This window comes from Arvicola amphibius, chromosome 4, assembly GCF_903992535.2.
Source record: "Arvicola amphibius chromosome 4, mArvAmp1.2, whole genome shotgun sequence".
Taxonomy (NCBI): domain Eukaryota; kingdom Metazoa; phylum Chordata; class Mammalia; order Rodentia; family Cricetidae; genus Arvicola; species Arvicola amphibius.
Window position 1 is genome coordinate 62085254 of NC_052050.1, and position 15220 is coordinate 62100473.

General features: G+C 43.6%; 1 protein-coding gene across 1 annotated transcript; it reads right to left on the minus strand.

The window, feature by feature from the left end:
* Nucleotides 1–234: 234 nt before the first annotated feature.
* Nucleotides 235–14965, minus strand: LOC119811734 (zinc finger protein 39-like). The gene is given in 6 exon segments (XM_038325712.1): nt 235–2899; nt 2902–4293; nt 5622–5711; nt 9129–9255; nt 13067–13124; nt 14761–14965. Coding segments are annotated over 5 exon segments (1779 nt in total). The 5' UTR covers nt 13082–13124; nt 14761–14965; the 3' UTR covers nt 235–2744.
* Between the last annotated feature and the right edge of the window lie 255 nt (nt 14966–15220).

The window sequence follows — 15220 nt, forward strand, 5'->3', positions numbered from 1 at the left end:
TAGGCAGCATTGACAGAATCTATGCTAGGCATACCATGTTGAGAGCTGAAATTGGTTCTATTCTCGTGAGCAAACACACATATTGCCCAGCTGCAGGATACACACTCAGATCTACGCTGGTGCCCGATTTCAAGGCATGAGAAAGAGTAATGAGAAGGAACAAGATGGTTTCTCTCAGAGGAGGGAAACAAGCACCATTTGTTCACAAAGTTCTAAATCAATTCACAAGACAGCTGTGAAAAATACCTTTATTCATGGTTTTCTACCCTGATACTTATTCTCTTAGAAACACTGGCTCGCTTTAAGACATCACGTGTTAGAGAAACACAAACATCAATACTTGGCAGATAGTTGGTGACAATCACCACAAATACTTATAAGTTAAAAGATTAAGAAAATACAAACTAGAGGCTTACAAGATGTAAACAGGCTAGGATAGTATTTAATGTAGAAAACCTTAATGAAATCACAATAAACATTATAATAAGTGTATTTCCTGCATGTCCCTGCATGCAGAGAACATTTGCAAATGTGATAAAATCATATGCACAGACCTTACATATATCAGGGTGTGTTGGCCTGACATGTATCAGTACCTTCTGAATTAAAACATTCCCACCCTGGAAGAAGGCTCATTAAGACTAGGAAATAAACCCCCAAGTTTCACCAAGTTCCGAAAACATATATGCACAAGGCCTGTTCCCTTCCCAAGCTTATAAAAACAGGAAGGACTGCTGGGGAGGGAAGACTCTCTGACCTGCTATGTGACCTCAGCAAATTCTCTGGATTCACCAGACTGGAGTCTGACGGAATGGTGCCCTATCTGGGCCGAGTACACATTCCTGTTACGCCTCCTCAGGAAAGGACAGCGGGTCCTCAGCAGTTCAGCTGCATGCACTCCTGGTACCCACTAGTGCCAGCTGCACCTCTTAAACGTTGGTTGTGAGAAACACAAATGCCCTCAAATGTAGACCAAACCACTGCATCAGGCTCCAGCAGAAATAGTTATCCTCTGACATATTTGACATTTTTTTTTTTTGAGATAGGGTCTCATTATGTAGCCCTTTTGGAACTCTCTGTGTAGGTCAGGCTGGTCTCAAACTTAAAGATATCTGACTGCTTCTGCCTCCTGGATTCTGGGACTTAAGACTTGTGCCACCACACCTAGGACAAAAGTCATTTTCTTACTATAACACTTAGAAACTGACAACTTCATTTTATGAATGACTGGATACTATGAATTTCAATGTTTTATGGATAAACATATTTCACACATGAACATACTTTAGTATCTCTTTAATGAAATGCTGGTGCCAGGTAAGGCATTTAAATTTTATTGAAATTTCGTGTTTCTTTTTCTCCACAGGATGGTTTGAAAACACAAAGGTGACAAGAGGCCTCTCCTGGGGGTGTTCTAACATGGACATTCCCCTGTCTGAGACACTCCTAACATGGGTCCCAATGATTTTGCATTATGTTGCAAAAAGATTGAATCGCTCATACAAACAAGAGATTTTAAACACATATAAAACCTCTGCTCTCTCCAATAAAGCATGTCTGTGAGCCAGTAATTCTCTATATCCCCTTCTCCCCAAAGATAATCTTATCTGCTTCTAGGCCATGAGCACAAATCCAGGGATATTGGAGTTCAGGGACTGGGGGTTGAGGCAGGAAAGAAATGAGTCATGACTAATGTTAAATCCCTATAGGGCTCTGGCCATGTTCTCCAATGTGGTGGTCAACTTCCTATAAAAGAATTGTCCACATACATAACATTCATGTTTTTCCAGCCCAAGAGCTAGCCAGAGCATTTCCATTTGGTAAAAGTTTTGTCCATATATATCACACTCTTGTGGTTTCTCGGCAGTGAGGGGTTTTCTGATGCACACGAATGTCTGTTTACACTCATCTAGGTGGGAGCATGACTACCTGTGTGAGTTCTTGCACATGCCCCAACAACATGAGGCATTTCTACGTTCTTTACACTCACAGGTTGTTTTCAGCTTTTATATTCGGAAGGTTTGTAGTCATGTGGTTCTCTAGTGGAGGCAGATGTCTGTATTACAGAACCAAGTGTCTGCACACGTTAGACTGATATGGCTTATCCTACGTGTCTTCTTTGGTACGCAGTGAAGGATGGCTTACAGCCTTGCCTGATGACAGCCGTGACCTGCCATCTGGGAACAGACACAGCATTCAAACAGTTCCTCAGCTGTGTGTGTCTGATGTGCAGTGAGCTGTATCTGCTGCTGAGACCTCCTCCCCTGCCCACTTTTGAGTACTCTGATGGACATTTGGTGGAAATATTTCCCAGGGCTTACATTCAGAAGGTCTCTCAACTGTGAGGTTTCTCTAATGTGTATATTGGTTTGACGTGTCAGGTGACTGTTCTGCAACTCTGAATTCTGTGATATAAACGGAAAGATGACATGTCTGAAATGCTTTCCTATGTTCTTTAGGCCTGGCTCACCAGCACGAACTCAAATTCAGAGACGGGCTCCCAACTAAAGGCTTTCTGCATAACTACATCACGGGGCTTCTCACCTGTGTGAACTCCCCATCCTGCTGAGGATTATTTCCAGACATTACAGTCAGAGGGTTTCTCACTGGTAAGAGTTCTCCAGCAACTAAAGTCTGATGTCTGTCAAAAGTCTCTGAACATACCCCACACTGTAGCCTCACTAATTAATGAGATGTGACTAAGACTGACAGGTCCCCTGCAGTCTTTACATCCACAGGGGTCTTCACCTCTGAATTCCCCGAGGGTTAGGAAGAGATGTCAAATGACTCAGACGTCTCCTACACTCTTTACGTTCACAGGGTTTCTCACCTGTGTCAGCTCTATCACGCCTGTGGAGGCTTGTCTTCTGATAGAAGGCTTCCCCAGATTTCAGGCACGAGGTTTCTCCCCCAAGTGAGTTTTCTGATGAATAGTGAGATACGACTTGACACTAAATGACTTCCTACATTCCTTACATTCAAAGGGTTTCTCGCCTGTGTGAATTTTCTCATGTGTAGAGAGATTTGACTTCTGGTTAAAACGCTTTCCACAGACGTTACATTCATATGGTTTTTCGCCTGTGTGAATTCTCTGATGAACAATGAGCCCTGACTTTATACTGAATGTTTTCCTGCATTCTTTACATTCGTAGGGCTTCTCGCCAGTGTGAACTCTCTGATGTATAGTCAGGTCGCACCTCCTTTTAAAGGCATTTCCACATATGTTACACTCATAGGGTTTTTCGCCCGTGTGAGTTTTCTGATGTACACTGAGATTTGACTTTACGCTGAAGAGTTTCTTACATTCTTTACACTCATACGGCTTCTCACCAGTGTGAGTTCTGTAGTGCAAGTAGAGATTCTGTGTGTGTTTGAAGGCTTTCCCACACACTTTACACTGATAGGTCCTCCCACATCTGTGACGCCTACGAGGTTGGTTGTTGATTTTTGCAGATGTATTGCATTCACGGGGTTTTCTACCTGTGTGAGGTCTCTGGTGCACACTGAAATTTGAGTTTGGGCATAACTTTTTCACACAGTGACTCTCTTTACTTGAGAAGACACCCTGATTAAAACTCTGCTTTGGCATGTGACACACACATTTCTCATCGCCATTACATCCACAGGGCTTCTCCCATGCATGCCGAGTGTTCTGAAGAATTATATGGCCTGGTTTTGTATTGAATGTTGGTTCACAATTGGTACATGTACCACATTTGTTTTTTATGCATGTCCTAAAATGCTGAGTATGGTTACACTTGTCAGAGAATGACTTCTTACACAAGCTGCAATCCAAAGTTTCTTTCCTTATGTGAGTCCCCTCTTGGGCACTAGGAACCAGTTTATCAAAGGCTTTCCTGTATTCCTTTAACTTACTCCGATTATCTCCCAAAGGAAAGCCCTTATGTGTCCACCCAGCATTCCGGCTGAAGGCTCCGTCATGTGGTCTGCACTGACGGTGCAGTTGCCCACTTTCAACACCGTCATCCAGACTAAGAGGCTCAGGAAGTCGGCACGACAACCTGGTTGTAGTGAGATGATCGAGTTCCTCTAAGGGCGGCATCTCACGGGGCTCACCAGGGAGATCCACATTTCCCCATCTATCAGGAACCTCTGATCTCATTTCAGAAGAGTTCCTATTCTTAATAGCTGGGCATAAAACATGGTTTGAACTCATATTAAATGTTTCCCCAAATCTGACCCTCTCCTCAGCTGATGAGTTGCCAGGGATTACCAGGTGTTTCAAATGTCTCGTTTGATTGTCCCAACGGGTCTCATTCAGGCTCTTCACAGCTGAAAGCAAATAAAAGTTGCCCTACATGAACAACACAGAAGTGGTTCTGGTAGAATTCTAACGCAAAAGTGAAGAAGTACCCCCACCCCCGATGATGTAATATTACAAAACAGGGCTTGGAGAGATGGCTCAGAGGCTGGGAGCTTTCACTGGGTTAGAATTCCACAGCAAATGCTGCACAAATCTGCTGACTTTGAGTTCCGCAATGAAAAAGGTCAAAGGTTAACTAGCTATTACAATTTCCTCATCAAATAGGAGCCTTTGAACAGAGTTTTGGTTCATCTGGCCTCCATGCCTAAGACTCCTGGATGACGTACCACACCTTGGGTCACCCCTACCAGGAGTCTTTGCAGATGCTCCTGGAATTTCTTAAGTTCTGGTATCTTGGTATGCACTATTTGATTTTGGACATCTTTTCTCACATTTGAATTTCATAGGTTAGTACCTGAAACCTATGTTTTCAATATTAACTTAGAACTATTAATGCCACTTTGGAACCTCTAATGAAATCATAACCACTTTGAAGACTAGAGTTCCTATTAACTCATGAACTACGTAAAAATTTGTAACTCTCAAAATTAATCTGATATTAACTTTTTAAAAAAAAGATTTATTTACTTATTATGTAAACAGTGTTATGACTGTGTGCCTACAAGCCAGAAGAGGGCACTAAATCCCATTACAGACAGTTGTGTGCCACCATGTGGTTGTTGGGAATTGAACTCAGGACCTCTGATAGAGCTGCTGGTGCTCTTAACCTCTGAGCCATCTCTCCAGCCCCAGACATTAGTTTTAAAACCATCTCCTTAATATTGCTTTAGCCTTTGAACCATCCTGTATTTTTTCATTCATTTATCCAGCCGAGAAAACATATTTTTATAGTTATTCTGCCAATGTCAAAGATTTCTGTGTCTCAACACAGCAGATGCTCTTTAAACAAGGCAAATGTGTCAGACCACCACTGTTGGTCCCACACAGGAGACCACTATCTATGAGGAATCAAATAAAAAAGTGACGAGTGTATTAACAAACCCATGAATAAAGGCTTTACAGGAAGCATCTCATTTTAAGAGGGAAGGAGGACAATAAGGCTTGAGTAACTAGAAGAGTGGGCAGAATTTATTAGGCCTCAAAAACACACAGCAAAAACAGGAAAGGGGGACACCTGGAAGTGAGAGCCTCCCTTAGACACAGCACAGCAAGCATTTGATTAAGAAGTTGTCTCAAGATTGGAAGATGGCAAAATTGGGTGAAAAGAATTTTACACACCCGCCATCTGCTGAGTGGTCACTAGCCTGGGCTGCCTACCTGGGGCGCATTCACTGACCTGGGAGGCTCTGGTTTGGCGCATCTTCCTTCCACGGCCCAGATCCTTGCTCCAACTTCAGGATCAACTCAGGTTTGGCATCACACTGATCTATTGTAAGGAAATATTGTACAAGTTATACTCCAATGACAAAATATTGACTTCAGACTCTCAGCAATGACAGGACCAAAATAAACATCTATGAGAACAGTAACGCTGAGGACATTAAAATAAGAGATAGATACAGACAGAATGAAAGGATTATCCTGACCACCTGGATTGAGAACAACAAAGTAAGCAAAAGATTTAAAAATGCACGGAATCAACAAAAATCTAAAGCTCCTCAGCCAGATGCTGCAGGAGTTGGCAAGATCAGAAGATGGGAAACAGTGAGCTCTGAACCCCCATGCCCCTCCCAAAACCAACACAACAGGAAGCAGAGGAAAGCAGGAGAACAACAGTGTATAAGAGTTTAATACAGCCAGGCGGTGTAGAGGCGGGGAATCTCTGTGAGTTCAAGGCCAGCTTGGGCTACAAGAGCTAGTCCCAGGTTCCAAAGCTACAGGGAAACCCTGTCTTGAAAAACAAATGAACAAACAAAAGAATTTAATACAAACAAAACAGCAACAGAGCAACAACAGTAAAACTTATTTTTTTAAAAGATAAAATTATCTTTTGGTTTCCTGGATTCAGTTCCAGTCTCCACTACTTTGTTCTTGGTATTAGAAGATCAGGTAACTCCACTAGAAACAGGTAAGAAAAGCCCATTGAAGCCTTTTCTTGGAACACCAGGGGGTGCAGCACAGAAGGAAGTCTCCTAGAGAGCGTTCCAGGTGAGCTGGACTGTCTATGCCTACAGCCAAAGAGGGGGCTTTGCACACCAACAGGAAGCTACACATGGAAACGAGGACTGTCTGCACCAGTCAAAGCATCATTTACTTCACATCAGTCACAACCATCTCCCCGTCAGGTTACAAGGGACACGCTCCCCTTCTCACCCCAGGAGGACACAATTGCAGAGTCACCCAGGATTCACCCAAACTCCCGAGAGTAAAAGTCAGCTGGGAGTCCTTTTGCTCAAGGTAACCAGGGCAGCAAGTCGAACTACCCAATCCTCAAAGTCTTTGCTTCTTATAGGAAAAAGAAAGAAGAAGGAAGAAGAAAAAGAAAAAGAAGAAAGGAGGAAGAGGAAGGAGGACGAAGAGGAGGAGGAGAAGGAGAAGGAGAAGGAGGAGGAGGTTCGAAGGAGAGCTTACAGAAGTTATCATTAACATAAATAGCACTACAATGATTCCATAATGCTTATCACCTGCCCAGCACCACGAGGAAAGTTCGAGTCCCCACATCTGTGTCAATACTACACAAGCGATTCACATATTCACAGTAATCAATACCAATGACATTCTGAAACAGTTATAAATTTAATGAAAAGAATAAAAGGCTGGTTGTGGTGGTGCACTCCTTTAATCCCATCACTTGGAAGAGGACAGGTGGATTTCTGGGTTCAAGACCAGCCTGGTCTACAGAGCGAGTTTCAGGACGGCCAGGGCTACACAGAGAAATCCTGTCTTTAAAAACAAGAACAAAAACAAAACAAACAAAACAAACAAAAAGAATAAAAGAACAGACCACCAAAAAAAAAAAAAAACCCTAACCTCAAAACATACCTCCTCAAAATATACTTGGAAGAGACAGTTACCAAAAAATCTTGCACAGGCAGGAAAAAAAAAGCACATAGAAAATAACAATGTAACAGAAAAACCAAAAGCAAATGTACAGATTCACAGCCAACTAATCCTCACACACAGCAACAGGAACAATGTTTAGAGGAAAGATCTGTAAAGCTGGATAACCCTTGTGATGGAGAAAGGTGCCAAACCTGCTTCTTACCATACACACAAGTCAAGTAGACTCCAGAATTATAAAACCAATACTGAAAACACAAAGGATATACATCTAGGCAAAGGTGAACTTTCTAAACCTGATACCAAAAGTACAGCTGACAAAATCAGCACTGGAAACCAGAATTATTGCGGCTGGAGAAACGGCTCAGTGGTTAGAGCACTTACTGAGCTTGCAGAACTGAGTTCTGGTCCCAGCACCCACGTCAGGAGGCTCACAACAGCCTGTAACTCCAGCTCCAGAGGAAAGGCTCTCTTCTGGCCTCCATAGATCCTGGACTCACATGTACAAACCCATACACACACACACAAAATAAATTAAAATAAAAAACAGTATTAAAGCTAACAATCAAGAGAGTTAAAAGAAAAACACACAGCAGGAGAAAGTATTTATAAATTATTATCTGATGATGGACTGCCTTACACAAAAATTTATACAATGCACTGGCATAAAAGTCAATAACCTGATGAAATCCAGGCAAATGACCACAACAGATATTTCCCCAAATAAGGATGTGAATATCCCCAACTACCACAGCAATGCAGTTCAGACAACAATGGGCTCTCACTGTACCACAACTACAAAGATTAGCAACCTGGAGCACACAGGAGAGAAAAGTCTGTGTTGCTAGAAACATAATTAACAGGTACTCTGAAAAAAAAAAACCCAGCATGGTGCTTACTAAACTACTGGGAAGTGACCTGCCACAGAACAACACACACACCCAGAGGAAAGCCCTCTCAGTGGTGTGAAGAGAACTCTGTGTGTGCACACAGATACCGCAGCACTGTATACAGGAGAGATGACCTGGAATCTCCTTTAGTGTCCACCCTCAGATGAACTGATAAGAAAACTTGATAACTTACTACAGAGGGGCGGACTTCATCCAGCTATGGTAAAGACCCTGATGTTCTCTCACGGGACCACGGATATAACTGAAAGGTACTTGTATTAAGTGAGGGAAATTAAGCTAAAAGAAACAAACACTGCATATTCACACTTGCGGCTGGAAGCTAATGTTAACCTCAAAGAACGAACACCTGGCTACCAGAGCCTAGGAATGGTGTGTGGGAAGGAGGAAAGGCAAGAAGATGGTTGGTTCACTGATGCAGGGGAACAGCTGGATGGGAGACATAACTCGCACTAGTACACAAAAGCTAAATACAGTTGGCATCAATTACTTGAAAGTAAGAGGGAGGGTTTTAGGGGCTTGAGAGATGACTCAGTGGGTAAGAGCACTTGCTTTTCTTACAGAGGACTTGGATTTGGTTCCTAACACCCACACAGCAGTTTACAACCTCCCATAGCTCCATTTCCAGAGGATCTGACATCATCATTTGATCTCATTGGGTACTAGGCACACCCAGCACACATACATGCAATCAGACAAAATATTCACACATTCACACATTAAATAGATAAATAGAAAGCAAATAAGGAGGGTTTTAGATGTTCTCAATAGAAAGAAATGATAAATCTAAATATTTATGGACTTATAAAACGCTGATCATATGTACAGTATACAAGTATTGAAATGACAACTTCCGTTATAAATATGTATGATTACCCTACTAGGTAGGGTGCTTGCCTAACACACTTCTCATAGGATTACTGTAGTCTACTCACTCAAGGACCGCAGGCTGCTGTAGGTCTCCAGCATCACGTCCCTGTAGAGCTTCCTCTGAGCATCATCCAGGTCCTGCCACTCCTCCCAGGTGAAGTCCACAGAGACATCCTCGAATGACACCAACCCCTGTAATGAAACATCCCTTCCTTAGCCCAAGCCTTAGCCTTGGGTCAGAGACAGGAATATGGGAGGTCACTCCTCTCCACAAGAATCTCTTCCGTGAGATACACCTTATAGGCATTCTTTATGAAGGAAGAAGAAAAACACAAACCTACAAAACACCTTGCCTACTCACTAACCTGGTGATGAGTGACTGAGATACATAATGGATATTCCTTTAACTTTCCACTTAAAACACACGCCAACTCCCAAAATGTCACTTATAATATACTGACACATTAGTTTTCATAGGCAGCCTTTATGTCCTTCCTAAAACCAGAAGAGCTGCTAGTATCCACAAAGAAATATACATCACCAGTGTCCTATAAAGAAGGGTAAACTGGCTAAGTGTGGTGATGCACACCTTTAATCTAAGCACCCGAGAGGCAGAAACAGGATGATTTCTGAGTTTCAGGTAAGTCTGGTCTACACAGGAGTAAACTAAATTGGGATAAATGACAGTCACTATGATGGGCAGGAGTTACAACTGATCTTAGACATACTTGTCTAAAGTTCCTTCCATCAAATGCACAGATGCCTAACAGACAACTGGACAAACGAGATCTTACAACACAATTTCACAAGGAATATAAAAAATTAGAAATTTCAGTGGTAGCTAATTTCATTCAACCAAGTGGCTTTAAAGCAACTCAGGACACCTATAAAGAATCAGAAATACACTAATATTCAGGATTGAGGAAAAGGTGCACATGTTGAGAACTGCAGAAGACGTTAAAATTTATTTTGGCAAAGCAGAAACATTCAATATTAGATAATTTATTAATATAGTCCAAGCAGGCACGATGGCTCTTATCTGTAATCTTAACATTTAGAAAGTGAAGGCAAGAGGATTTGAAGCTCAGGGTTATCCCCAGCTGTGCAACCAGTTCAAGGGCATCCCAGGATTCCAGCATACATGACTTTGCCTCAAAAAAGGCGCTCTCTCCCTCCCTCCCTTCCTCCCTCCCTCCCTCCCTCCCTCCCTCTCTCTCTCTCTCTCTCTCTCTCTCTCTCTCTCTCTCTCTCTCTCTCTCGCGTGCGCGCGCGCGCACACACACACACACACACACACACACACACTCATAAACACGTCTATAGAAAAATTACATGGCTAATCCATAAGCATGGGAAATCTTTCAATCTTACAATTTCTTGTTCAGATTCTTTCTTTAATATCTGGAAGTCTTCTTTAACCTCATAATTTAGAGTTATTACATTATTATATCTGCTAAGTTTATATTGTAAAGGTGACTGGTTTCTTTCTCTGAACAACTGTTACTAGTTTATGGAACATCTTTTGAGTTTTATATGCTGATTTTCCACTCCTGACATACTGCTGGACGTGTTATCAGATCTGAGACTCTTCTGGTGGAGTTCTTAGGATGACAGGATTACGATCACACCACCTGCAAATGAAGGCGATTCGATTTCTGCCTTGTCTATTAGTATCCCTTGCATCTCCTTCCCTCGCCCTGGCTGAGACATCAAGCGCTATCCAGCCTGAATAGCCATGTCTTAAGGGTTTTAAAGGAACCGCTTCAGCACCTCACATTCCTAACAGTGCCTAGGAGTCTGTTGAAGGACAGGCACAGGCAAAACTGGCTGAAGAGACTTTAAAAACTCAGGAATCTATTACAAGAATTGGCAAGTCAGATAACATGGAGTTAAAAATATTTTGCACAGCAAAGACAAGAGCAAAAAGCCTACAGAATGGGACAAAATCTTTGCCAGCTACACACCTAACAGTGGATTAGCATATATAATACATAAAGAACTCAAAAAGTAAATACCAAAGTCACAAATAATCCACCTGATAAATGGGGCAAACAGCACAGAAGTCAGCACACAGAGGCAGGTATGACCAAGCTGCCAAAAACCAAGTAAAAAAGGTAGAAATCTTCATGAGTACCGTGGCACTGAAACAAACACACTTTGTCTAACTCACAAGTTCTTTAAACAGCGATTAGCATGGGAAACGTGGTGGGTTTCTAACACTTCGGAATAAAGTCTTTAGCGATCATTATACAGGACAGGGAGAAGCACAGCTGCATTAGCAAAAACATGTAATATTCAGATGTGTGCTCCTGGTTTTACTTAAGCTCTGTCTGCCTTTTTCACGATGCAAATGGTATCCACTAACTTCTGTTTTTCCCATTTACTCCCAAGGCCTTCACACCTGCCTGCCAGCCGTACACTCGTCAGAACCCAGGCATTTCCCCTGAGGAACAGACCCTTCCAGCCTAGCAGAGACAGACAGTTCCGGTGTGACAAGAAAGGATATACTTGTCTCTCAGCAACCATACTTCCTCATCATCTACAGCATCGCATGCCGCCACTGGAGCAGAATGAACAACAACAGAGCTGGCAGGAATTGTAACTCGTAATGTTAGACCTCAGGGAGCAAAGGACAGGGAGGGACGAAGAAGAAAGTCTAGAGAAAAAAAAAAACAAAGAAAGAAGGAAAGAAGGAAGAAAAGAAGGTTGGATGCGTTTCCTCCTTTTAGTGTAGGGTAAAGGCCATTTGATATATTGTTATCAATACCAGATAAGGAAAGAACGGGGCTTTGATCTTCATTCTGACAAGGGAAGCTTTAGGTGCCTTTGCATAGCTACACAGGAGTCAAACTTATGATCTGAAAGCTGAGCGAAAGGTACAAGCTACAGAGAAATAGTTAAGAAAGTCAACCACAGACACCTAAAAAGTCAAGCACAGAAGTCTACAGGGGAATGGAAGGGACACAAAGCAGAATAGAAAATAACTGTATGTTAATATCAGCAGGGTCATGACAGACACTGAAGGGGGGGGGTTAAGAATAAAACGCTTGTTGTGTAAGACCAGAGTCCTGACCCCTAGGACCCACACTGAAGTCAGGCAGATATAGTGGCAGCCTGTGACCAGAGCACTTAGGAGGTGGAGACAAAGGAGCCCCAGGGCAAGCTGGCTGGCTCGACCAGCCAGAATTAGTCAGCTCAGTGAGATACCCTGCCACATAAGCAGTGATGAAGGAAGACATCCAATATCCACTTGGGTCTCCACGTGCATATGCACTCTCAGCATCCACACGCACATCTGCTCATGTCTACAAACACTGATACACACAAACACACACATGATGCATAGAAAAAAAACTCGGAAGAATTTCCACATGGAGATCACTGACAGTAGTTTCAAATGTGGCGAAGTCCCAAGTAAGACACCAGAGAACTGTGCTAGCATTTGACTATAATTTAAAACTCGATGACACACACGTGTCTGAGTACCAGAGAATCCTGACAGCTGTGGACGCTGCGCCCCGCTCTGCCTTGGGAGTGCAGCACTGCACACATCATTGTGCACGAGTCTATGAAGCCTGCTTAGATGTCACAGGCTGTGAGAATGATCATATTCTCTTCCTGGGGTCAATCCAATCTCTCTAACAAATGGCTCAGAATCAGAAAAACCAGTGACGCCAGGTGGTGGCGGTATACGCCTTTAGTCCCAACGCTAGGGGGAGAGGCAGGTGAATCTGCGAGTTCAGGGCCAGCCTGGTCTATAGAGCTAGTTCCAGGACAGCCAAGGAACCCTGTTTTGGACCCCCCCACCCCCCAAAAACAAAGAAAACCCACAGTTCCAACGACTCTAACGCCTTTACAACACGGCTCTGTCTGCACTATGATCCTGCAACGTCTGTGTGTAATCGCCTTAGGTTTGTTTTCCCGGTCCAGTTTTACTTAAGGAGCTCTCACAAAGTTCTGAAACCACAGACATAGCAAGGTCGGGAATAAGCACACCACTTACCACAACTGTGTTCATTTTCCCACCTCCCTAAGGCACATGGAGCGCCTTGCAATCACACCTGCAAGAGAAGGTGGACAGAAGTGAATAGGCATTTGCTGGGCCTTGTTTGTGTGCAAAGATCGCTACATAGTTGCTGAGGAAAAAAAGCTAGAAAACAGCAAAAAAAGCCTCCTGTATGGAAACAGTCTCTGACACACAGATCTATGGAAGGAACACAATTAATTAGAGATTAAATTTACAGTTTGCCCATAGATTACAAAAGTATTTGCTGCTTGCTTAGTGACTATATTGTGAAGACACACGGCAATGTTTTAAGGATGGGTTTTTAATGAACATGATACAGTCAAGGGAATCACAGAAAACAGTTGGGTAGGATTTCCTATTTTCCTGTCAGTGCAGCGGCACCACACAGGATTCTATCTATATCTCTTGGTTTACATATTTAAGTTCACAGATGACACGCTTTGTACAATCTAAACATTTTGGTTCTGGACTGAACCTGTAAATGAACATGACCCACTTTTACTGCAGTTCCTTTGAAGTACTATTTAACAAAAGTCTGCCTATGGTGTTCATGTCTGGATGTAGCTCTTTCCCACAATGCCTCTTAGCTTTGTCTTTTCCTGTGCTCTGGCCAGCAGGGCCTCAACGTGCTAAAAGCACAGTTTTCAAAGGAGGTTTCCCGTGCAGTCCTGCTGGGGTTATAGTTCTGTATTACCATGTCCTGTTAATACTTCTAGACTTTAAAACAGCACCAAAGCTTCTCAAGAAACTAAAAGTACAACCACAGGATCCAAGGGTTGCAATTTTGCATGTTTCCACAAGAACTGGTATCACTCTGTGCAAAACAGCTCACCCCACTGCTCAGGATTGTCCTATGGCTTTTCCCTCTGGGCTGACATTATTCTCCCATCTCCTTCTTGGAGCAGAGATTGACCAGGGGACATAATAATGAAATAAGCCAAATACCCCAGGTCTACAGTGGTGGTAATGGAGCGGTTACAATCCAAGAGGAGGAGTGTTACAGACCTCCATCTGAGATTCCAACCATGAGTGCTCACAGCACCTCTCTCACCTTGCTAGTGATCTGGAGTATGCAGGAGAGGGAAAAGGAACTGAACATGGGGCTCGATGAGGTGGCTTCCATGATGTCACCACCCATAATGGGTGGGACTTGGTGGTCTGGAAGGGGGTGCTCAGCCATCCTCACTATATAAGTAAGCTCAATAAAGTCACTGGATCACCAAGTTGGACCATGATGGAACCTTTCCTTTGGTCACTCCTAAGTACCTATCTGAGGGGACTAGACATTGTGTACGTCTCCCCAGTAAAAGTCTGGGCAATTACTGTGCACTCTCCACAGAAGCCAACACACTTAAGAGTCTTCCAGATGAGGGAGAGCCCAGGAGATGCCCCAGCCCTGGCTTTAGCCCACACTTCGGGCTGCTCTAGGACTGTTACTGCTAGACAAAGGGACACCAGACATAAGAGTTGCGGTGCCGGGGCCAGGAACAGGAGGAGACGGGGTACAGCTGAGGACAAGTCTCCCTGCAGCAACAGGGAGGTGAAAGCTCAGCCACGTCAGGACAGACGGCAACTGCGGCCATAAGCTAACCCAGGATAGGGCTTCCGGATCGCACCCTCTGCACACCGCACAGCATCCGCCCCGGCCGGCGAAACCCGGCTGCACTCACCAGAAGGCAGGCGTCTGACTACCTGTAGGTGTCCTAACAGGCTGGCTCAGGACCGAAGCCGCGAGCCAACCGCCGCGGAAACCGGAAGTAAGATGGCGGCGCCGGAAACGAAACGGAAGTGTGCGGAGGCCGTCCCGATGTCAGACCGAACGAAACTGTTTCAGGTTCTTGGAGAGTTTAGAGCCTTAGGGTCGCTAGCGACATCGCTGCATTTGGACACATCAAAGTTCTAAAGTGAATGCTTTTTGTGAAGATAAAACCAGAAACAACTGCTTTATGCAAAACAAAACAAAAACTTTAGCTGGGTGGGCGTGGTTGGTACACACTTTTAATCCCAGCGTCAAGGAGACAGGTGAACAGAGCTCTGAGTTTCAGGCCAGCCTGGGCTACCTAGACCCTATTTCATACAACAAACAAACGAACAAACAAACAAACAAACAACATCGTGTGGTGCTAGACG